The 22,239-nt window shown below is 50.0% G+C and overlaps 1 protein-coding gene, 1 long non-coding RNA gene and 1 pseudogene across 2 annotated transcripts; all 3 read right to left on the bottom strand.

Moving 5' to 3' along the window:
• Positions 1 to 834: 834 nt before the first annotated feature.
• BTG2 (BTG anti-proliferation factor 2) lies at positions 835 to 4,841 on the bottom strand. The gene is made up of 2 exons (XM_061381884.1): positions 4,723 to 4,841; positions 835 to 3,313 (listed from the first exon to the last, which is right to left on the bottom strand). The coding sequence occupies exons 1-2, from the start codon at positions 4,838 to 4,840 to the stop codon at positions 2,979 to 2,981; spliced, it is 453 nt and encodes a 150-aa protein (XP_061237868.1). The 5' UTR covers position 4,841; the 3' UTR covers positions 835 to 2,978.
• On the bottom strand, positions 4,811 to 15,739 carry LOC133227450 (large ribosomal subunit protein uL16-like; annotated as a pseudogene).
• A 341-nt stretch (positions 15,740 to 16,080) lies between these two features.
• LOC133227452 (uncharacterized) lies at positions 16,081 to 20,347 on the bottom strand. The gene is made up of 2 exons (XR_009729826.1): positions 19,994 to 20,347; positions 16,081 to 16,916 (listed from the first exon to the last, which is right to left on the bottom strand). It is a non-coding gene; the product is annotated as an uncharacterized LOC133227452 (long non-coding RNA).
• Positions 20,348 to 22,239: the final 1,892 nt, after the last annotated feature.

The raw sequence follows: 22,239 nt of genomic DNA, 5'->3' as shown, positions 1-22,239 counted from the left end.
ATGCATGCATAGCCCACTTATGGCCAACAAAAAGATAGCCCAGGTCAAAAATTCACTTGTGACCTCAGTCTGAACTGCAGAGCTAGCAAGTGAAGTGGGCGTGGAGAAGCCTGTGTCAAAACCTCATGGGTAGAACCCAAAAGTCAGGGACAAGGAAGGCTGTTCGTATGTCCTTAACACAGATCCCATCCGTACAGTCAGAGAGTTATAAATGGGTAACAAACCTTTGCTCTTGGTGTTTGATGTCAGAAATAGCCACATTTTAGTTAACTGGTAACATTAACCTTCTGTCACATGTTCAGCACCAATGCCTGTATCCTGAGGCTCAATTGCTCTCACATAATAAGAATAGTCAGTGTCATGTGGGAGCCCCAAAAGATTACAAGGGAACAGGAGAAGAATTTTAAAAATTCTGCTCCAATCTGGAAAGGGGTTCAGTGTCCTCTGTTCACTACCCCAGTCTGTGAACGGACCGTGTCTTAATCATTTTTAGTATTTTTAGTATCTAGCACATACAATAAATGCTTGCTGAATGAACTAATGAGCATGGCTGAGCAAGAACAGGATGCGTAAGATGAGCCCTGGGTAACCTAGGAAAGCTCAGACTAGATCATGGGTCCATCTAGCATTTTCACATGGAAGTTAGAATATGCATTAAAAGGAGTAAGAAGCTATTTCCCAAGAAAGAGGAAATGCTTGGAAATGTCCCTCCCACCTATGCCACAGGACTTCTGAATCCAGCTAAAGAGAAACACTATGAGACACAAAGGATTTGGATCTGAGGGAAACGCAAATTAGCAATGTTGGAATTTTATCTTCTCTACACCACAGGACTTCATCTGCTACATTTTTATTAAAGTAACCCAAAAAAGTGTACATGTATCCATAAAGCTGTACATTCTTCCATATAACAACACTGTTATACAATTAGTAACCTTTGTTTTTTCTGTCAGAATAGCTTACAAATATATTTTTACTTAAAAGGAGAGACAGGCCTGCTCAACAGTCCAGCTCTGGGTATTTATTGTCTTTAAAGTGAATTTCAAAAAGAACAGAGAAAAGATTAAGTATGAAACCATGAGGCTGCTTATAAAAAGGCAGGAACTTGTTTGCAGACAAGATGTAACAACAATCTGCAGGGATTCACAGCTTTGTTCACACCCATATGCCAGAAAATGAGCACTTGGGTCTACGGGCCTGAAGTCAACGTTAAAGCAATAAGGACTGGAAACAGGGCCTGGGAAGGTAGCTTGGGATTTGGAAAGTTCAAGAGGCAGAACCGGCAGGAATGGGTAGGGAGAGTGTTTGGTAAATAGCACCTCTGAGTCAGAATTGAGTAGTTAAGCAATCCAGGAAAGGGGACCGGCAGTGGAGAGCAAAGTCCCTCACTACGGGCCACAGCCAGACAGCAGCCAGGTTCACCAGACGCCCAGCTGTGGCCTTCGCAAGGGGACTTGGGTCTGGGAAACTCAAGGCCTTAAAGACCCCTCACCAATGTCACTGAGAAACTGAAGCAATGGAATTTCTTCCCTGTGAAATTTTCCATTTTCCTCAGACCCAGAACAGTAAATATTGCACAAGTCTGTAGACAAACTTGGATTGTATGGAGAGAGACGGCAGCCTCTCCCACGGGTGCTCTGAGCACCAAGGAGGAAAAAACAATGCCCAACGTCTGGCTGTTAGAGTCAGTTCTACAAGAGTACCAAGCAGTAACTTGGGGCATTCTCTCATTCAGCCAAGGAATACCTGCAAGGCTAAGCATAAAGCCATAGTCCTGAGGACGGAGGGAGAGAGAGTTTCCTAAGCCTACCAGGGCGGCCAGGAGGTTTTGACAGCCAGTTCTCCTCCAGCTCCTCCTGGGACCCAGGAGGCCATATTGCACAGTGAGAACTCTTGTCCTAGAAAATAAGGTAGTTCCATGACCCAACCAGAAGGGGAGGGGTGTGGGGTATGGTTGGTGGGTTGGGGGGCAGTTGGAGAGGAGTGTGTGCTTTTAAAAAGAAGGCAATAATCAAGGACCTGAAGTTCCCGTAGCTTTTGAGCTACTTCTCAAAGGGATAATGGTAGCATCATTAGGACTTCCATCTGGTTACAAAAAGAAGAGTTTTGGCCAAAAAAACATTCCAGTGGAGACTCTTTGGATTCTAAAATTCCATTACAAGTCACCCCCAAGTTAATCGCCACACAAAGCAGCATTACAGCAAGGCAAGGGTCGGTACATGATGCCCTTCTGTCCCGACTCCAGTAACTTCCAACCCCTGCCTCACTCCCCTGACCTCCAGAACAAAAAGCTTTATATTCTTGGTGGGAAGTAACATCTACAGGTCTCTGAGAACAGAATTAGAAACAAGTCACGGTTTCAAGAAAAGCTACTCAGGACAGAAGGAATTAGGAAAGGCCTTTTCATTCTGTGCCTAGGATCTCATAAAAAATAAAAATAAAAGAGAAGATTAGGCAATATAGTATGAGTTGAGTCCAGGCTTGAATGCCCTTGAGTAAGAGAGGGGCCAGGGGTGCAGGTGTCCTGGCTGGGAGAGTGAGAAGTTTGAACTCAGCCTCTTTTCTCTCCTGGGACAGATCCTGAGCTCTCTTGTTCACAGCTGCTAATCCTGTTTGCCCCCTCCCACACCTCCCTGGGGTGTTAGCCAAGCTTCTCTCACATCGACCAGGACACCGTTCCCCCCTCCCACAGGCAGACACTGGCTCCCAGATAAAGCACACAATTCTCTCCAAAGGCACCTGCGGAGGCCACTTCCAAGCAGCGTCCTTTAAGGATTTTTTTCTTTAAAAAATCTTTAGGTTTTTTTCTCCCCTTTTCTTAAAAAAAAAAAAAAAAAATATATATATATATATATATATATATATATATATAAATAGCTCTTCATTTAAAATACAGTTCCCCAGGTTGAGATATGCAGTGGCCTGCTGTCACAGCAGAGTTGAGTACAGTAGAGTGCCAGCTGGGGCAGGCGAGGGATCTAACTGGAGACTGCCATGATGTAGTTCTTTGAAGGACTGCTCCTGCCCAGCATCATTTGGTTCTTGCAGGTGAGAAGCCCATAGGATGTGGCCACTGGGGCCTCCTGGTACAGGACGCAGATGGAGCCATCCTCCCCAATGCGGTAGGACACCTCGTAGGGGTCCACCCACAAGGTCAGCTCACTGGGCAGCAATCGGTGCAGCTGAGGCTGGCTGAGTCCAATCTGGCTAGCCACTTTACTGATGATGGGGTCCATCTTGTGGTTGATGCGGATGCAGCGGTAGCCAGAGCCCTTGGATGGTTTTTCAGGAAACCAATGGTGTTTGTAGTGCTCTGTGGAGACAGGACAAGGGGGAGATGCACTGGTTAGTGCAGCTGGGCCATGGATGCAACCACAAGGGGTGGGGGGTGATGGGATGTGTGCTGAGTCGCTTCAGTTGTGTTCATGCGACCCCACGGACTGTAGCCCGCCAGGCTCCTCTGTCCATGGGATTCTCCAGGCAAGAATACTGGAGTGGGTTGCCATTCCCTTCTCCCCGGGATCTTCCCCACCCAGAGACAGAACCCAAGTCTCTGTCCTCTGTACTGGCAGGTGTGCCACCCGGGTGAGGGTGATGACAGGAGAGGAAAGGGCCTAGTTATTTTAGGTAAGCAACATGGTTTCTCATGAGTTTTAAGACCCTCCTGAAACCCTCCTGACATTGTAGCAAAAAAAAAAAAAATTATGGAATCTGGAAAGACCCCTCCTTCTAAGACATGGGTGTATGTGTATCGAGAGGGTGTCCCAGAGCTCTGGGGCAATCCTTTGTGGCCAGTATATTGCCTTTGGCACATTCCCGGTTTAAGGAGGAGGATATGCCTGGGACTGACAGGTCCAGGCAGGGCCTCTGGGAACCTCTGAGCCAAAATTTCAAGGCCAAGAAGGCCGTCCTCACTGTTGGACCCACAGCAAGTCATGTCTCCCACCCAGTGCCTCGGTGGTTTCCTCTGCCTTGAAAAGTCAAAGACCTGTCACAGTGGCTAAGGGAGGCAGAAGTGGGATGTTTTAACGAAACATATGTTGTCCCTCAGAAAGTGGGACTGTGTGGGCACGTTTAAATGTGGCTATTGCTGCCCAAGCCCGCCAGCCAACAGCTAGGAGACAGGTCTCTCCCCAGCCAGCAGCTGCTTATCTCTTGCCCACCTCCTCATCTCACGCCGCACTGCCACCAAGCCCAACACAGGCCCGCAGAGCGCAGTTACGGCGTACAAGCCTCTCTCGGTACCAGAAAGGGTGGCAGATGGCTAAGAGAGGCCAGAGGATAGAAAGCGGACCCGGATTCTAACTTGAGGTGCCAGCCACTGCCCCAGGCACTGCGCGGCCCGCGCGGCCGGAAGAGCCTCGGCTGGGAGCCCGAGTTGTTTGGAAGGTTCCACTGCGCCTTCTCGTTCCATAAGGACCCTCGGCTGGTCGGGCTGTCGCCTGCAGGGTCTTGGGTCCAGTGAGGGAGAAGAGCCCGCACGCAGACCCACAGGCACCCCGCTTCCGCGGCACCCAGCGGCGACCCGGGGTCGCAGTCAGGACTCTGCGCCCGCGACAGCGCAGAGGGCAGCAGCCAGCTGGAGCCACGGCGCACCCAGCCCCAAGCACTGGGCCGAGGACCACGACCCGAGGGAGCGAACGGGCCGGGGCCGCTCGGCGGGGAGCCCGCCGTCGGTGAGGACTGAGCCCGAGGGCGCCGGGCCCTCCGCCCCGTGCTCACCCGTCAGCGCCGCCTGGAGAGCCCCGCGGAACACCTGCAGTCGCTGCTCGTTCACGCAGCCCCGAGTCCTCAGAAGGCTGGAGAGGAAGCCCACGGCGGCGGCTATCTCCGGGAGCATGTCTGCTCTCCTCTCGGCTCTGCGTGTCTGGCTCCTGTCGCGGGCCTGAATGGTCTCCGACTGGACGGCCTGTCCAGGTAGCCTTTTCTCGCTTCGCCGCCCCTCGGCTCTGCCGGGACTCTCCCGGAGACGCGCTTTTCAGGCCACGGCGAGAGGCGGGGCTGGGGGCGGGGGGGGTTCCGGGGTGGGGGGGGGGGGGCCTGGCGTCCGCCCCGCCCCGCCCCGCCCCCGCCCCCTTCGCCCTGAGGTCATCGCCCCCTGACGTCAGTGCTCGAGCTGAGCTTTTCAGGCCTCGGCGAGAGGCGGGGGTGCTGGCGGCAGAGGCCATTGGCCGGCGGCGCGAAGGGGACGGGGCCTATATAAACCCCGCCCACGCGCGCTCGCCCCCGCCACCCCCGCCACCCCCGCCACCCCCGCCGCCGTGAGGTCATTGCCCGTGACGTCAGTGCTGGGAACGGGAGCTCCGCTTGCTGGCGGGGCAAGCAGGGGAAAGGGAGACCGGGAGCTGCCGGGGTCTCTGGGAAGGAAAGCGGCGCGTCAGGCTGGGCGTGGTCTGACCTCCCCTCTCCCATCCTTCCTCACAGCTTAAGGAACACCTCCGACGAGAGGCCTTCCTGGACGCCGCCTCCCCCAGGCGGTCCCCTTTTCTGACTCCCACATCTTCAGCCACACCCTGTCAAGGTCACTCACCCGTTTTACCACTTTCCCACCAGTCAGAGTGGCTTCTTGACTCTCCGGAAACGGAGACTAGCCTTCTGTTTACTTCTACGATAATGCCAAGTTCCCCAAGTTGTGCTCTTCCTCTCCAGAAATGCCTGTCCTCTTGCCTAGAACCGTGGCCTACTCTCACCTAATGCTGCTGGGCAGGGGTGGCGGCAGTGTTGGCGGCAGCAAGACTGGCGGGCCTTGCTCTTCCACGTGGGGGCCATCCTCAGAACCTGGTGCCATCACAGGCTCTCCTTGAGGTCTGCTGAATGAGGATAACGCCTAACCAACATCCCAGGGTTCAGAATATGTAGGTGCCCCGTACATATATGTTAATATCGAGTCAAACCCGATGGCCTCTGTAAATCTTTATTTTCCTTCACTTTGGGGGCAGTCTCCTCTTTTCTTCCCTGACCCCAGATTCCTCTGTCTCCTTCCTCCCCGGCTGTGTCTCCCATGGATCCCTTCCTGTTCCCCTTTCCTCATTATGTCCACTGATTCCTCTTCCTTTTCTCTTCACCTTTTTTCCTCACAGAGATCTGGTTCATGTTGTCCACTTTGATATTTACTTTGTTTTTACCAGTGACTGTCCTATCCGCAAGTCTGTTCACATGTCCTTTCATCCCGCTCCTCCTATCTGCTCTTTCCTCTTGGATGTCCAGCCACTACATCAATGTCAGTCTAAATTCCACTGACTTCTCCAAGGCCAGCCTCCTTCTTGACCTCCATTTCTATCAAATACCACCGGCTCCCCAGTCACTCTACTCAGAAAACTCAGACTCACTTTTGGCTTGTTACTTTTTCATTAGATCCAGTCTCAAGACCCGTTGCTTCTTCATGTCTAGATGACTGCAGTAGACACTATCAAATCCAGTCCCCAAACCACACTTCTCACTGTTAGATTTACTTTCCTAAAGTTCTGCACTCACGTGCTCTTCTTTTGCTCAGATCATTCTGAGATATCCTCCATTTGTCTACAGGATTAGGTATGGACCCCTTTGTGTAATAGTTAAGAACTTTCATCATTTGGCTGCATCTACCTTTTTAGGTTTCTGCCACTTTGTGCTCCCAGGTGACTCTCCTCACTGTTCTCCAAGCATCAGAGCAGTTCTGCATCCCAGAGCCCCCAGCATTTGCCCACGATCCCTATCCCTGCCCTGTAATATGGTCCCCATTCCATGTGCTATGAATGTGCATGGCCTTGCTGCACTGTAACCCATGCCATTACCTCTTGGATACCTCGCTGCCTCCTTGCCGTCTTTCCCAATCCCTCACACTCCTGAAGGCACAGCTTAAGCTGGGTCCTCCACTTTGAAAACTTGTGCTGATCATTCTCTCACTACAGAATTAACATTATCCATACCATTCATTTGGCATTTATAATCTGTTGTTTGATAAGATTAATGATCTTTTTAGAGGCTCACATCTTGTTTGCAGACTACTGGAAAACAGGTTGCTGCTGCTGCTGCTGCTAAGTCGCTTCAGTCGTGTCCGACTCTGTGCGACCCCATAGACGACCTCCTACCAGGCTTATCTGTCCCCGGGATCCTCCAGGCAAGAACACTGGAGTGGGTTGCCATTTCCTTCTCCAATGCATGAAAGTGAAAAGTGAAAGTGAAGTCGCTCAGTCGTGTCCGACTCTTAGCAACCCCATGGACTGCAGCCTACCAGGCTTCTCCGTCCATGGGATTTTCTAGGCAAAAGTACTGGAGTGGGGTGCCATTACTATGCTTATATGTTCTATATTTCTAGGACAGTTTGGGTTTAAAATATTCTGCTCCATTGCTTCATATAACCCATTAAAATGCCCTGGAATTCTAGTGTTTTGGCATTGAACAAATCTCTTAGATGAGCTCTTCACTGACTCCTCCCCAAAGCTGGATCAGGCTGTACCTCTGCTCATTGAGGGGGAAACAATGTGTGTTCAGAAACAGGACTGGTACTGGAAACAAGATAACTTAGAGAACATCAAACAAAAAGATCAGCTGTCAGCAAGACCAGGGAAACAGGCCAAGGTATAAACATGTGTGCAGAGTGATTTAGCACCAAAATCTGAAAATAACATCTTCCTGGGTATGCTGTTGACAGGGGTGTGCTGTTCTGGGCCTTGCTCTAGTCCATAATTGATGGGGGGAAAGTTTTGTGACAGATCATCACCTGTTTTTTGCCTTAGGAAATAGAATTCTGTCCTTATGTAGGTTTTTTTTATATCATTTGCCAGGTCACACAGCTAGTTCTCACTAGTGCCAGGACTAGCAGATCTCTTGACTTCAAATATCATGCCCTTCTCATTAGACCGTGGAGCCCCTGTTCTACTACAGTGGCCCCTCGTCCCACCTCATCCCACAGAGCTGTCATTCTAGATGATGATGCAATGAATTGGAGGGGAATATTCTTCATTTTGAAATAGGAGCAAGGTCTTATCCCACAGATTCCCCCATTATCCAGGGAGTGTCTTAGTCTCATCATTGGTGGTTAATTCCTGAACTTTGTAGAGAGCTTTGATAATAAGAACCAGAAAGCACTTCATGTACTTTCTCATCCTCTCTTCTTTCTACACACAAGCCTAGGGAGAGGAAGTTTAACGTATCCAACATGCAAAGTTTCCAAGTCACTTTACAGGATTTGGACTTTCAATCAGTTTCTTTTAAAGGCAAATACATTATAATAATCCAAATTACTTTTGGAACTCTCTGAAACTTCCCTTAAACTGCTAGGACCAGGGTCCTGAGAAGCTCTGAAGTCCAGATTTCACGTCTGTTTCCTGCTGCCTCCCATTGCTTGGCATAGCCAAGGTATAGTTCTAGCATCTGGATAAGAACCATGGGTCCCTCCCTCTTTCTTCTCTTCTTCCTGTTCCTCTTCCTCCTTACTCATCTCTTCCCCTCTCCCCAAATGCCTTGAGTTGAATTTTGAACATTAAATGTCCTAACATTCTGCTGAACTATGACTCTACCTACTGCCATGTTGGGCAGGTAGTGTGGAGGTGGGGGTGATGCCAGTGTATGCCTCAACTGGACCTGAAATTTTTCTGTGCATGTGACCCCAACCCACTGTTTCCCTGGATGCCCATCGCACCCACTTGCACAGCTTACCTGTGTGGCCTCTCTAGAGTGACCCACAGCTTCCCAAACAACCCTCCTCAGATCAAATCCCTACCCAGAACTGGGTTCCTCTCCTCAGTTCTCAGCCCTAGCTTTGTCTGTGGGGTCCTCACGCATGCTCTGCTTTCCACTCCCCAGTGTGGCACAATCAGATCATTGTACGTGACCATCTCTCCCAGCAGCCTGCTGACCCTGCAGGGCCTTACCTCGGTTGTCAAGACTACCTCCCAGCTTCCTGACCACATGTTGAAACCTGAGGTTAAGTAAAGTTGATCTGCAGGCTGAGGCTGGGCTGCGATCTTCTAGGAGGTTATATCAGCTCATTCTAACACTGTGCAGTGCATAGTTTCAGTAAGTCAGTGTGTGAGTGTGCATGTGTATGTGTGTATGTGTGTGTGTATATACGTGTGTATCCATGTGGGTAGGTAGGCAGTATATATGAACGTACATACTTAAATGTGCATGATATTTGTGGATAGAAGGGACTGTGGATATATGTTTGCAGATATTAGCATGTACATAGTATATATTGAAGGACATCATTTTGTGAAGTGTTTGTGTCTGGGTGGAGTGTGTATTTTGGCAGGTGTGTCTGAGTGTGGCTGGTATAGATGTTAATTTGATCTTTCCTCTCTTCAGGCCTCATCGGTGATAACCTTGCTCTGCTGCCCAGAGCTGATAAGAAACATCACCCAGGGAGGATGAATGCCTCTTCTTCTAATCAGAATGAAAATATTGCTAAATATATTCATAATTCTTTGCAAACATCATTGGATACTGTTCGGGATATGTTTTTGAGTTCCCTATCACCGTCTCACAAAGTTGTACCCTTCAAGATCAGCTCTAGACCATCAGTCTGAGAGTTACTCTTTAGAATCAGGAACAGGAATCAAAGACAAAAAGAAGATAACATTGTTCCTAGAACTTGTTAAAGAAGACTAAGAAATTGGGGATGTTAGTGATTTTTAAGTATCTGTCTTTAATTCCCTTTCCTCACCCCAAAGTGAACTGAGAACAGGGACAGAAACATGTAATGCAAAGATGATTAGGGTTAAGTGGAAAACTACCCATCTGGACTGAAGGAAGGCTTGGCAAAATATAAATATGAAAAGGACTTTCTAATCCCCGGGTCACAACAATTTTCAAGTCTGTAAGGATCATTTCTGAGAAACTGTTGAGGGTTGAAGAAGAGTCAGAAAGCTAAAAAGTAACCCATTTCCCAATGGCTCTGAAGGAAGATGCAAAAAGAAGATGCCATTGCACAAAAAACACCTAAATTTGGCAAGAGAACTTTTTTATAGGAAAGTGAGCAAGTAGATCTGCTAAACAAGATATCTGCTTCAGGACTCAGATGCTCTGAGGTACACAAAATCTTCAGAGTGAAGGCTGAAGATAGCCACAGAGGGCAGCTGCTGGCGGCGTGCAGCCTCTAACCTGCGCTGGATCACCCTCAGCAGCTTCCCACACCGTTTCCAAGTGATGAATAGAAACAGCCATGGCAGATGCACCCTGCCACCCAACCTGGGAGCCCATCGGACACCTGGTGGCCAAAATAACAGGCCTGCCTAAGCTTTACTGGGCTTACCTACAGGCAAACTTGGGAGCAGGGGAGGGTCATGGTTCTGCATAGTACACAGTCTCTGGATTTCCTCTCTCTACCAGTTACCATCCATATAGCTCAGAAGTCACAAGTTGGAAGCCTGTGAAGCAGACTCAATCATAATATACATTGTTTGGTTTGAATAGTGCTTAAGCATTTAAAATATTAGCTCTCAATTTTTAACTATTAGGTAGTGTCGTATACGGAGAAGGCAATGGTGCCCCACTCCGGTGTTCTTGCCTGGAAAATCCCATGGATGGAGGAGCCTGGTGGGCTGCAGTCCATGGGGTCACTAAGAGTCGGACACGACTGAGTGACTTCACTTTCACGCATTGGAGAAGGAAATGGCAACCCACTCCGGTGTTCTTGCCTGGAGAATCCCAGGGATGGGGGAGCCTGGTGGGCTGTTGTCTTGGGGTCGCACAGAGTCGGACACGACTGAAGCGACTTAGCAGCAGCAGCAGCAGCAGCAGCAATGTTGTATCAAAATAAAACCCAGAATTATAATTTCTCTTTAAAAATTAACATATCTATTTACACTGATTCCACATTCTTATTTACTGATGACTGGTACCTAAGACAGGGAATGTGTCCTTCAATTTGTCCAGTCCCCACCCACTCTTTATAGCATCCCTGCTAAGACCAAGTTGTGATTATCACTTACCATGGCTGAATGCTGGGGTTTATTATTATTATTATTATTACTTGATAGGAAAGTAGGATTTATTGGTGGGCATGAGTAAGGAGGGGATAACACCAAGGATCTCGTGAGTACAGGGCTCGCCGTTTGTCCAGAGGCCACAACTGGGGATGTATTTGAGCCTATAGCCATCCAGGATGAGCTGCTTTTCTGCTACACTGTCTTCACATTTATCCACATTAAACTTAATAAAGCCCCACTTCTTGGAGATGTGGATCTTCTGGCAGCCAGGGAACTTGAACCTGGCCCTGCAGAGTTCAATCACATGCTCCTTGTTCTGCAACTTGGTGCAGATGGACATTATGACTTGGCCAACGTGGACCCTGGCCACTGTGACCTGGGGCTTTCCAAAGCCACCACACATACCTGTCTGGAGCCTATGAGCTCCAACACAGGACAACATCTTGTTGATGTAGGTGACAGGGAAGGGTTGGAGCCACATTCGGATGTGGAAGCCACCTTTGCCACAGCTTTTCACCATGTACTTGTTGGCACAAATGGAGGCAGCCTCCAGGGCTTCGGAGGAGAGCTGCTCACACTCGGATGACACCATGTGACCTCAGAGTGGGAACTCATCCACTTTTGCCTTCTTCCACTCCAGGTCAAAGATGTGGATCTTACAATCAGGGATATCTTGGCAGAAGGAAGACTTTGAGTACGGCTTGTTCGTACAGTATCTATAACACCGGGTGGGGCAGTGGCCCATGGTGACACCAGGATTTCCAGTGGTGAGCCGAAGGGAAAAGGCTGGGATTTATTATGATTTTTATATACTTAATCTTCATTTGCATTATCTACCTTGATCCTGGAAGTGTTTGAATTAGCATCTCCCTATACAGAGCAAATGTCAAACTATCATTTCTAACCCTAACTTTCTTGCTGAACTGCCAACTGCTTTTTATTTCAGTTGAGAACTGGACATTTTGAAATATTTTTTCTGGTGTTTTAATCTCAGCCTGTAACAAGCCTGTAACAAGAACGGTAATGCTATTTTGAGAGAATGAAATCAGAAGTTGAGCATAAGGGAAAAAATTATCTTGACTTGTTCAGTTCAGTTCAGTTCAGTCACTCAGATGTGTCAGACTAAACAAGTCAAGATACTTTTTTCCTTTATGCTCAACTTCTGATTTCATTCTCTTTCAAAATAGCATTAATGTTCATTGTCTAGACACCAGGCCGAGTTTGACAGACATCTTTAACCCTACCCCTTCTGATCAGTTGCCAAGGCCTAGAGTTGGACCATAAAGAAGGCTGAACATCGAATAACTGATGCTTTCAAGGTGTGGTGCTGGAGAAGACTCTTGAGTCCTTTGGACAGCAAGAATATCAAACCAGTCAATCCTAAAGAAAATCATCCCTGAATATTGACTGGAAGGACTGATGCTGAAGCCGAAGCTCCAATACTTTGGCCACCTGATGCAAAGATCTGACTCACTGGAAAATGCCTTGATGCTGGGAAAGACTGAAGGTAAAAGAAGAGGGTGGCAGAGGAGGAGATGGTTAGATGGCATCGCTGACTGAATGGACATGAATTTTTTTGTCCCTTTTAGGGACAAAAATCCCCAGAAGGCAGTGAAAGACAGGGAAGGACTGGTGTGCCACAGTCCATGGGGTCACAAAGAGTTGGACATGACCTAGCGACTGACCAACACAACAACACAACTATATTTGCAACATCATTCCTGCCTTTGCCTCTTGCTATGGGCAAAATTCTCCCTCCCCAGTCCTTCTGTTCCATCTAGACTATTGCCATAGCCTACTGGTCACCTTATGGCAGAAAGTGGAAAAGAACTAAAGAGCCTCTTGATGAAAGTGAAAGTGGAGAGTGAAAAAGTTGGCTTAAAGCTCAGCATTCAGAAAACTAAAATCATGGCATCCGGTCCCATCACTTCATGGCAAATAGATGGGGAAACAGTAGAAACAGTGGCTGACTTTATTTTTGGGGGCTCCAAAATCACTGCAGATGGTGATTGCAGCCATGAAATTAAAAGACACTTACTCCTTGGAAGGAAAGTTATGACCAACCCAGAGAGCATATTACAAAGTAGAGACATTACTTTGTAAACAAAGGTCCATCTAGTCAAGGCTATGGTTTTCCCAGTAGTCATGCATGGATGTGAGAGTTGGACTGTAAAGAAAGTTGAGCGCCGAAGAATTGATGCTTTTGAACTGTGGTGTTGGAGAAGACTCTTGAGAGTCCCTTGGACTGCAAGGAGATCCAACCAGTCCATTCTAAAGGAGATCAGTCCTGGGTGTTCATTGGAAGGACTGATGTTGAAGCTGAAACTCCAACACTTTGGCACCTGATGCAAAGAACTGACTCCTTGGAAAAGACCCTGATGCTGGGAAAGATTGAGGGCAGGAGGAGAAGGGAACGACAGAAGATGAGATGTCTGGATGGCATCACCAACTCAATGGACATGAGTTTGGGTAAACTCTGGGAGTTGGCAAGGACAGGGAGGCCTGGTGTGCTGCAGTTCATGGGGTCGCAAACAGTTGGACATGACTGAGTGACTGACTGACTGACTGGTTATTCTGCCCTCCAGTCTGTCTTTACTTCAATCCACACTGAAGACTTGACAGAATAATTTTCTTTGAACAATATCCTAAACATGTCACTTTTTCAGCTTTTAAAAGACTTCAAAGTCTTCCCATTGCCTACAGCATTAATCAAGTATCCCTTTTCTGGCATTCAAGTCCCAGCACCCTAGGACTTCTTAGTATAGTAACTCAGATCACTAGAGAGTTTGGTAAAAATTCAGATTAAGCAGCCTCTTTCTTCCCTGAGGCTCTGATTCTGTGGTTTGAGATGAGATGTAGGCCTATTTGTCATAAGAACCCAGGCCACTCTGATGCAATGGTCCATGAACCTCAAGCAACACAGCCTGTCACAGAGGCACTCTTAGGGCACCAAAACACCTGCCACATCTGCCCAGACCCCGTGATCTGTGTCAGCGCCTCCCTTGCTGCAGCACCGGGCTCATAACTGTTGGCTGAACTGGTGGGGATCAGGCCTATGCAAAAAGTGGTCTGTACCCCCAGACAGCATTCTGAAGGCCACCTCAGAGACACCTTGTTTATTCTTTATATTATTTACTATTGCTGTTGTTTTGGCTGCATCACACGGCATACAGGATCTTAGCTTCCCTGACCAGGGATCAAACCTGTGTGCCCTTCAGTGGACTGCCAGGGAAAGCTCCCTCAGAGGCCTAGTTTAGAAGAGCAAATAGCAGTCTCTTTAAACAGGAGGCCTCTTTCATCTTGATACTTGAGACACATTCAGACACACTTGTTTTTGTTGACCACAACAAAAACAAGTTTTTGTTTGGATTCTAATCCTGAATCAGCCACCTACTATCTATGACAAGGCAAATCTTTAATTTCTTTTATCCTTAATTGTTTTCATCTTTATAATGACAATAAGTTCTTCCCAGAGTTATTGGGTAGATGAATAGTAATATATAGGAAGTGCTTAGTGTAATGCTTAAATATCATAGATAAGTGTGTATACTTATTTTTGACATAAATATCATAAATAAGTAAACCACAGCCTGGTATTGCTAACAGTCAGAAGCGGCATTTTCAGAAATCATCTACACAAAATTTTTAATTTTTCAGATGAAGAAAAGGAGGCCATGCGATGGGAAAAGATGCCCAATGTCACACAGCTATTTAGGGCAGGATTAGGACTAGAACCTCTGTCTCTCACCTCTAGAGAGCCCTTCCCATTTTTCCACATCCCTTCTTGTGACACATGCTTCATTCATCCCCTCATTCATTTATTCTCTTACTTAGGGAGTATTTATTGAGTACCCTTGGTGCCAGGCTCTGGAGCAACAGTGGTGGGTTTTGGAGTGGCAGCTGTTGGGAGGCTGAAGGCAGGAAACGGTCAGGTCGGGTGGGAGGTGGAGAGCCCACGGGGCAGAAAAATTCAGCTGTGCATACACATAGTGATGTTTCGTCAGGGAGAGGCAGAAATTTGGGACAGAGAGAAAGACTGGGAGCCTTGCAGGGGCAAGACATGGGGTCAGTGAGAAAGAGTGACCAGGAAGGTCAAAGACGATGGTACAGCAGGACGAAACGACCTTCAGAGAAAGTGATGAGGAGCGATGGTTGGAATAGGGAAGGCAAAGCAGGAGGATGCAGCCTCACCAAGTGGGCCTGGAGGAGTGTGGGCTGTGATGGAGCAACAAGCTCCCCTCGAGAGGGTCATGTTTCAGGTAAGGTCAGGAGTTGCAGAAAGCGCTTGGATGAGGTTGAGGTTAGCAGGGACTTTGCTGGATGCGAGGGTTCGGAGGGAGGTGGGGGGAGTCACGTTAGTGGAGGGCACTTACACAGAGGTGTGGGAGTGAGTGTGTTTGTCCCTTGCACAGTGGCCAGTGTGGGAAGGAGTGAAGGTTCAGTCCTGCCTGTGCCTCGGGAGACAGCTGAGCCTAGGGTCTCAGCCACAAAGATACGAGGCCCAGAGAGTTGCTCCTAGGGGTCAGTCAGGGGACTGCAGGTGGCCTCTGTGGCTTGGAAGACTGAGGCCTCCAGGTTCCTGGAGCTGGGCTCTCAGAGCCTGCTTTTCGCTTCCCAAAGCCACCTTTCACGCCTTCACGCCATCCTTCACCGCACTGGCTCATGCAGGCTCTCTCTCCTGCTGGGGGGAGTGATGGAAAGTGTTACTAATTCATCAGACTTGTGACACAGGCTGACGGTATGAAGGGGATCTGGTCCCCCAAAGACAGCAGTGCCCTTGAGGGTCGCTTCTCAGCTGCTGACCCACGAGAGGAGTGCTCCAGCTCCGATCTCCTTCACCAGCATGGGCCTGCAGCAGGGGCTGAGTGTGCGTGAGAGAGAGTGAAAGAGTGACGGGGTGGGAGCTTGAGCAGGGGAGATGTGGACAGATGGTCAGACCAGGATTTGGTTGGAAAGGTCCCCAGAGATGTTTTTTGCTTTTGTAATTCCCTAGGTGCATCATAGGAGCAAAAGGATAGAAACTGTTAAAAGTCTGATATCCTGGAGGCCCCTTCCCCCAAGAATGTGACCTCCACACCTTCACCCTCTGGGCCTTCTCCAACAGTGCTGGAAGGTGTGACTGCAAGTGCCGGAAACTCAACAGCGGAACACATGGACTTGGGGACAGCAGCACATCTGAAGCTGAATTTATTGCCTCTTTCCCAAACTGAGAGGACAGACACGTTGTAAATACTCCTCATCCTCACTCCCTGAAGCCCAGGACAAACCCCCTTCATCTCCAGACAGAAAACAAGAGAAGAGCTGCCGCAGATGTTGTTTTGGCAAAACCTTAATGGGCTGGGCCTCCTGTGGCTAGGTGTCTGGGGTAGGCAGGAAGCTGGCATCACAGTTGTGATGGCCAGAAACCCCCTGGGGAAGGAGCTAACGTGTGGAGAAAGACAGACTCAAGAAATGGGGACAGGAGGAAGAATCTAAAGAAGAGGTACCGTAGTGGCCAGCTCTGGCTTCAGGGCCCAAGGTGTTTCTCAGCTGTGCGTGGCTCCCAGCCCAGGGAGGCTGAGCATTTCATCCATGTGGTTCACAGAAGGGAGCCTGGTGGGCAGACTGGGAGTCACTTCCCTGAGCCACACTCTGCGTATCTGTAATAAGAGAGTGTGGGCCAGGAGACCCACCTTGCTGCTTCCATAATCTGTGTGAATACCTAATGCAGGAACATGGGATCCGAGGAATCTGAAGTTATTCTCGGTAGCATTTAGTGTTATCCTCAACTGAGCTTTAGTGAGAGCCCATAATGACAAGAGTAATCAGGTCAGGATAATAGCTGGGAAAATAATAACCAACATCCTTTCCCATGTTTCCTTCTGTGCTCAGCTCAAGGCTTCCTTCATGGCTCAGGAAACTCCCCTGAGGTCAGGGGTTGAGTCCCACTGAGTCAGAGAATCAGGTGGTCCTGGGTATTTTCAGCTGCTTTTCAGCATTAGAGATGTGGTCCCATGGTGAAAGCTCCTGAGGAGAGTGGAGACAGGGATATTATGAGATATGTCTAATAGAGCTTCGAGAAGGTTGAGCCCCTAAAGTTGAGCAGAATGAATTATATTCTTAGTGGGGATGGGTAAGCTCCTAGAAAGAGAACAACTCCCTGACCCCCAGGTTTTGAATTCAAAGAGGAATTTAAGTTGCTCAGTCATGTCCGACTCTTTGTGACTGTATGGACTGCAGCATGCCAGGCTTCCCTGTCCTTCACTATCTCCCTGATTTTGCTCAAACTCATGTCCACTGAGTCAGTGGTGCATCCAACCATCTCATTCTCGGCTCCCCAACTTCTCTTTCTGCCCTCAATCTTTCCCAGCATCAGGGTCTTTTCCAAGTATCCTTATTTAAAAATGCATGTAAGTCCAGGAAGACACCAACCACCCTTTTCTGGCCAGATTACAGGAGGAGGGAATCTGCCTAAGAACTTGAACAGACGGAAGGTTTGGGCCCGTCTCACTGAATTTGTAGAGAGGCACAGAAGTGTGGGTAGGGATTAGAAAGAGCTGAATTACCGTGCAAAAGAAAACAGCAAGAATCTGTAAGGAAAGGGCCTGAAGTCCAGCTCACATAGCAAAAACACTCACGGATCAGCAACACAATTTCTAAACTACTTTGACTTAAGAAAAAGAGAAGCTCAAAACTAGAGCCAACCTTGCTCCCAGAGGAATCTGGAATATTTTGAGGAGGGGCACTGGATTTGCTATAGGCCTTAGAATGAAGTTCGGAACCAATCTTGGCTAGCACCTAAGGAGCAGTGAACCTCAGCTGACAAACACCCATTGGGAATATGGCCTTAGGTGTCACACTCAAGCGCCTGACTTTAATGAGGACAACCACCTCCAAAAGGAGGGTAACTGCCAGCCCACTGTGCAATTTACTTCTCAGCAACTCAGCACAGTTCTCCCTGGCAGGGAAGGGGTTCTGTGGGGATCACTGAGCCAGGAAGTGGAGAAAGAGGGCGAGGTGAGTATTGCAGAGATTCATCTTGTCTGACCCTCCCATGTCTCGGTGCCATGTGTATATGAGTCATAAATCAATCACTTGACCCCAGGATCTGAACACCTTTTCTCCTCCTTGTTTTAAAGTGATCAAAAGGAAGGAGGCTTGGTCCCCATCCTCAAGGGTGGAAGGTGGAAGTTTTTCAGTCTACTTTGAAAGAAATGATTCCTGACCTCAAGAAACTCCAAGCTGGGGACAAGGAGGAGACATGCATACAGAGGACATACACGCAAAGCTGCCAGCGAACACAGTCTGAAGTGAATGAAGGGGTTGGAATGGAGGCAGTAGCAGACAGTTGGTGTCCAGTATGAAATAGCTTGCTGGCCCTGGAAGTTCTGAGCTAGATTTGCAGGTCTTATTAGTAGGGGCAGAAGACAGTTCAGTACTGTACAAGCATTCACACGACTGCTCCCCCACTGGCTTTTGGCAATTCTGGTTTCCTTCCCGGGTTTAACTGGAAAGGTCATCTCAAGCATGCTCACCACACCTGCTTACTAGTGGGGGCCCCAAACAGTCTATCACGGCCGCGGCAGCACAGACGGCAGCCACCAGGTGATTTTGTTTATAAAGCTTAAGCTTTTCCATAGGGTCAAAGGGCATCCCAGAGTGGCTGGGCGAGGCTCCAGAAAGGCAGGTTCTGGAAGCCAAGTCAGCATCTGGGCTTCTGTTGCTCCCTTCCTTAGAAGGGGCACCTGCATAGGCTCTTCCAGGGTACATTGTCATCCTGCTTATTTAACTTATATGCAGAGTACATCATGAGAAACACTGGGCTGGATGAAGCACAAACTGGAATCAAGATTGCCGGGAGAAATATCACTAACCTCAGATATGCAGATGACACCACCCTTACGGCAGAAAGCGAAGAACTAAAGAGCCTCTTGAAAGTGAAAAAGGAGAGTGAAAAAGTTGGCTTGAGGCTCAACATTCAGAAAACTAAGATTATGGCATCCGGTCTCATCACTTCATGGCAAATTGATGGGGAGACAGTGCAAAACAGTGACAGACTTTCTTTTCTTGGGCTCCAAAATCACTGCGGATGGTGACTGCAGCCATGAAATTAAAAGACGCTTGCTCCTTGAAAGAAAAGTTATGACCAACCCAGACAGCATATTAAAAAGCAGAGACATTAGTTTGCCAACAAAGGCCATCTAGTCAAGGCTATGGTTTTTCCAGTGGTCATGTATGGCAGTGAGAGCTGGACTATAAAGAAAGCTGAGCACCAAAGAATGGATGCTTTTGAATGGTGGTGTTGGAGAAGATGCTTGAGGGTCCTTTGGACTGTAAGGAGATCCAACCAGTCCATCCTAAAGGAAATCAGTCCTGAATATTCATTGGAAGGACTGATGTTGAAGCTGAAACTCCAATTCTTTGGCCACCTGATGCGAAGAGCTGACTCACTGGAAAAGACCCTGATGCTGGGAAAGATTGAAGGCAGGAGGAGAAGGGGACGACAGAGGATGAGATGGCTGTATGGCATCACCAGCTCGATGGACATGAGTTTGAGTAAGCTCAGGGAGTTGGCGATGGACAGGGAGGCCTGGCGTGCTACAGTCCATGGGGTTGCAAAGAGTTAGACACGACTGAGAGACTGAACTGAACTGAGGGTACAAAATGACCACCAAAATTTTGCACAGCACTTCAATTTCCAAAGCTGTTTTATGAGAACAAGTTGAAGGCCCATATGATGCTCACAACCACTCCATAAGGCAAGAACCTTCTATACTTCAGTGATAAGGAAAATGAGGCTGGCAGCAACTATGAGGCTTGTTTAAGGTTACCCAGCAGAGGCTAGGCTGTCCTTCCCACCACGCAGCATTGGCCTATCCTCACAGCCTCTGGCTCGGACTTGAGGGCCCCAGAGCGTGACGGGGATCATTTGAGTGTGTCTATCAAAGGCCAGCTGTCATCTGCATTTCAGTCCTTCTCTAAATGTTTCAGGAGAAACATAAGGCGAGCATTCTGGGAGACAGTGTCTGGGAAGGCTGCCTCCCTGGGCGCTCCAGCTCTCTGTAGGAGATGGAAAACCACCTCTTCTCTCCGAACTGGCTCACCTTTGCGGGACCGGGGAGTCGTTCGGAAGATGAGAGCCAGGCCAGAGACCGCGGGCGGCTGTTGCCCGGCTTCCGGCCCCGCGGAGCCCTCAGGACTCTGCGCCCTACAAGGGCTGCGCTTCCGGTGGTCGGGTAGTCACCCGCGGTGGCCACGTCAGCGACGGGGAGAGCCAGCGGCAGCGACTAGGCTGGGAGAGCGGTGACGCTGGCGGGGAGAGGGAAGGGGAAGGAGCGGGGAGGGGAAGGGAGGAGTGGGGGGAGGGCAGGGGAGGGGAAGAGGGGCGGGGGAGGGGGCGGCCCCGACTCGGCTGGGAGAGCGGTGACGCTGGCGGGGGAGAGGGAAGGGGAATGAGGTGGGAGGGGAGGGGAGGAGTGGGGGGAAGGAGGGGGAGGGGAGGGGAGGACTGGGGGGAGGGGGGGGAGGACTGGGGGGAGGGGAGGGGACGAGTGGGGGAAGGGGAGGGGGAGGGGAAAGGGAGCAGGGGGAAGGGGCGGTCCCGACTTGGCTGGGAGAACAGTGACGCTGGCGGGGGAGAGGAAGGGGGAAGGAGTGGGGAGGGGAGTAGTGGCGGGTGTGGGGAGGGGGACAGGAGGGGGAGAGGAAAAGGGGCGGGGAGAATGGGCGGCCGCGACTCGGCTGGGAGAGCTGTGACGCCGGTGGGGAGGGGGAGAGGGAGGGGAAGTGGGGCGGGGGGGAGGGGAAGTGGGGCGGGGGGGAGGGGCGGCCCCGACTCAGCTGGGAGAGCGGTGACGCTGGTGGGGAAGGGGCAGAGGGAGGTGTGGGAGAGGGGGAGAGGGAGGGGCGGCCGCGACTAGGCTGGGAGAGCGGTGACGCTAGCCGGGGAGAGGGAGGGGGAAGGAGGAGGAGGGGAGGAGAGGAGTGGGGGGAGGGGAGGGGGAGGGGAAACGGAGCGGGGGGAGGGGGCGGTCCCGACTAGGCTGGGAGAACTGTGACGCTAGCGGGGGAGAGGGAGGGGGAAGGAGGGGGGAGGGGAGGAGAGCAGTTGGGGGAGAGGAGGGGAGGGGGAGGGGGAGGGGAAGAGGGGCGGGGGCAGGGGGCGGCCTCAACTCAGCTGGGAGAGCGGTGACGCTGGTGGCGCGGGGGGGGGGGGGGCGGGGGGGGGTGGCGGGGGGGGGGGGTGGCGGGGGGGGGGGTGGCGGGGGTGGCGGGGCAAGGCAAGGGGGAGGGGTGGGGAAGGGCCGGCAAGGTTAACTCGTGCCAGGGCAGCCAATTCTGAACTTCCTCTTTATTCTGTGTGTGTAAATGTGGGTTCACCACGGGGGTCGCGTGAGTGACCGTTTTCCGTCCTTGTGAGGGCTCAGGTGTTTGTATTCTGGGCAGTCTGTTTTGTCTCTAGTTGTCAAGCACGCGCTTTTCACCTTAGAGCCACGGTGTGTATTTTCGCCTTGGAGACAGATGAGCAACTTTGCTGGGTAAGACAATCGCAGCTTCCATTGTTTCCCTTGTTAAACAATCAGAGTCTTGGTACTTGTGCTTCCAGAGACTCTCAGACCTCGAAAGTCTCACTGCAGGCACTGGTGTAAGGGACTGGCTTCCCTTTAACTAAGCTGCTTCCTTTTGCTGTGCTGTGCTGTGCTTAGTCACTCAGTCCTGTCCGACTCTTTGCGACCCCATGGACTGTAGCCCACCAGGCTCCCCTGTCGATGGGATTTCCAGGCAAGAATACTGGAGTGGGTTGTCATGCCCTCTTCCATGGCATCTTCCAAACCCAGGGATCGAACCCAGGTTTCCTGCATTGCAGGCAGATTCTTTACCCTCTGAGCCACCAGTGAAGCCCCCCACCACCCTAGCCAAATAAAATAAAAACAGGTCGGCCCTGGATTTGAAGGGGAAGAAGCAGAAAAAAAGGAAGGTTTCAAGGTACCTAGTGCCAGGTGCTAAGTCACTTCAGTCATGTCCGAGTCTTTGTGACCCTATGGACTCACCAGCCCAGCAGGCTCCTCTGTCCATGGGGTTTTCCAGGCAAGAATACTGGAGTGGGTAACCATTTCCTTCTCTAGTAAACAGAAAAGGAAGAGAAATCACAAGAGAAGCTCAAGGCTCACATTTCAACCAGGCTTCATGGAGCCTCCAGTGGGGGGCGGGGGGTGGGGGTGGTGGTGTCAGGAGTGGGGGCACTACTCATTTCTGAGTTCAGCTTGCCGGGGTGGAACCTGTTAGAGTGCCTCCTTCCCCCAGGCCTGCTTTGTCTCAGCTGAAGTTGGGAGGGAGGAATGGGTGAGGA

The sequence above is a fragment of the Bos javanicus genome, chromosome 16 (assembly GCF_032452875.1).
Source record: "Bos javanicus breed banteng chromosome 16, ARS-OSU_banteng_1.0, whole genome shotgun sequence".
In the NCBI taxonomy this organism is placed as follows: Eukaryota; Metazoa; Chordata; class Mammalia; order Artiodactyla; family Bovidae; genus Bos; species Bos javanicus.
Note: the sequence above shows the minus strand (reverse complement) of the source record. Positions and strands in the feature narration are given on the sequence as shown.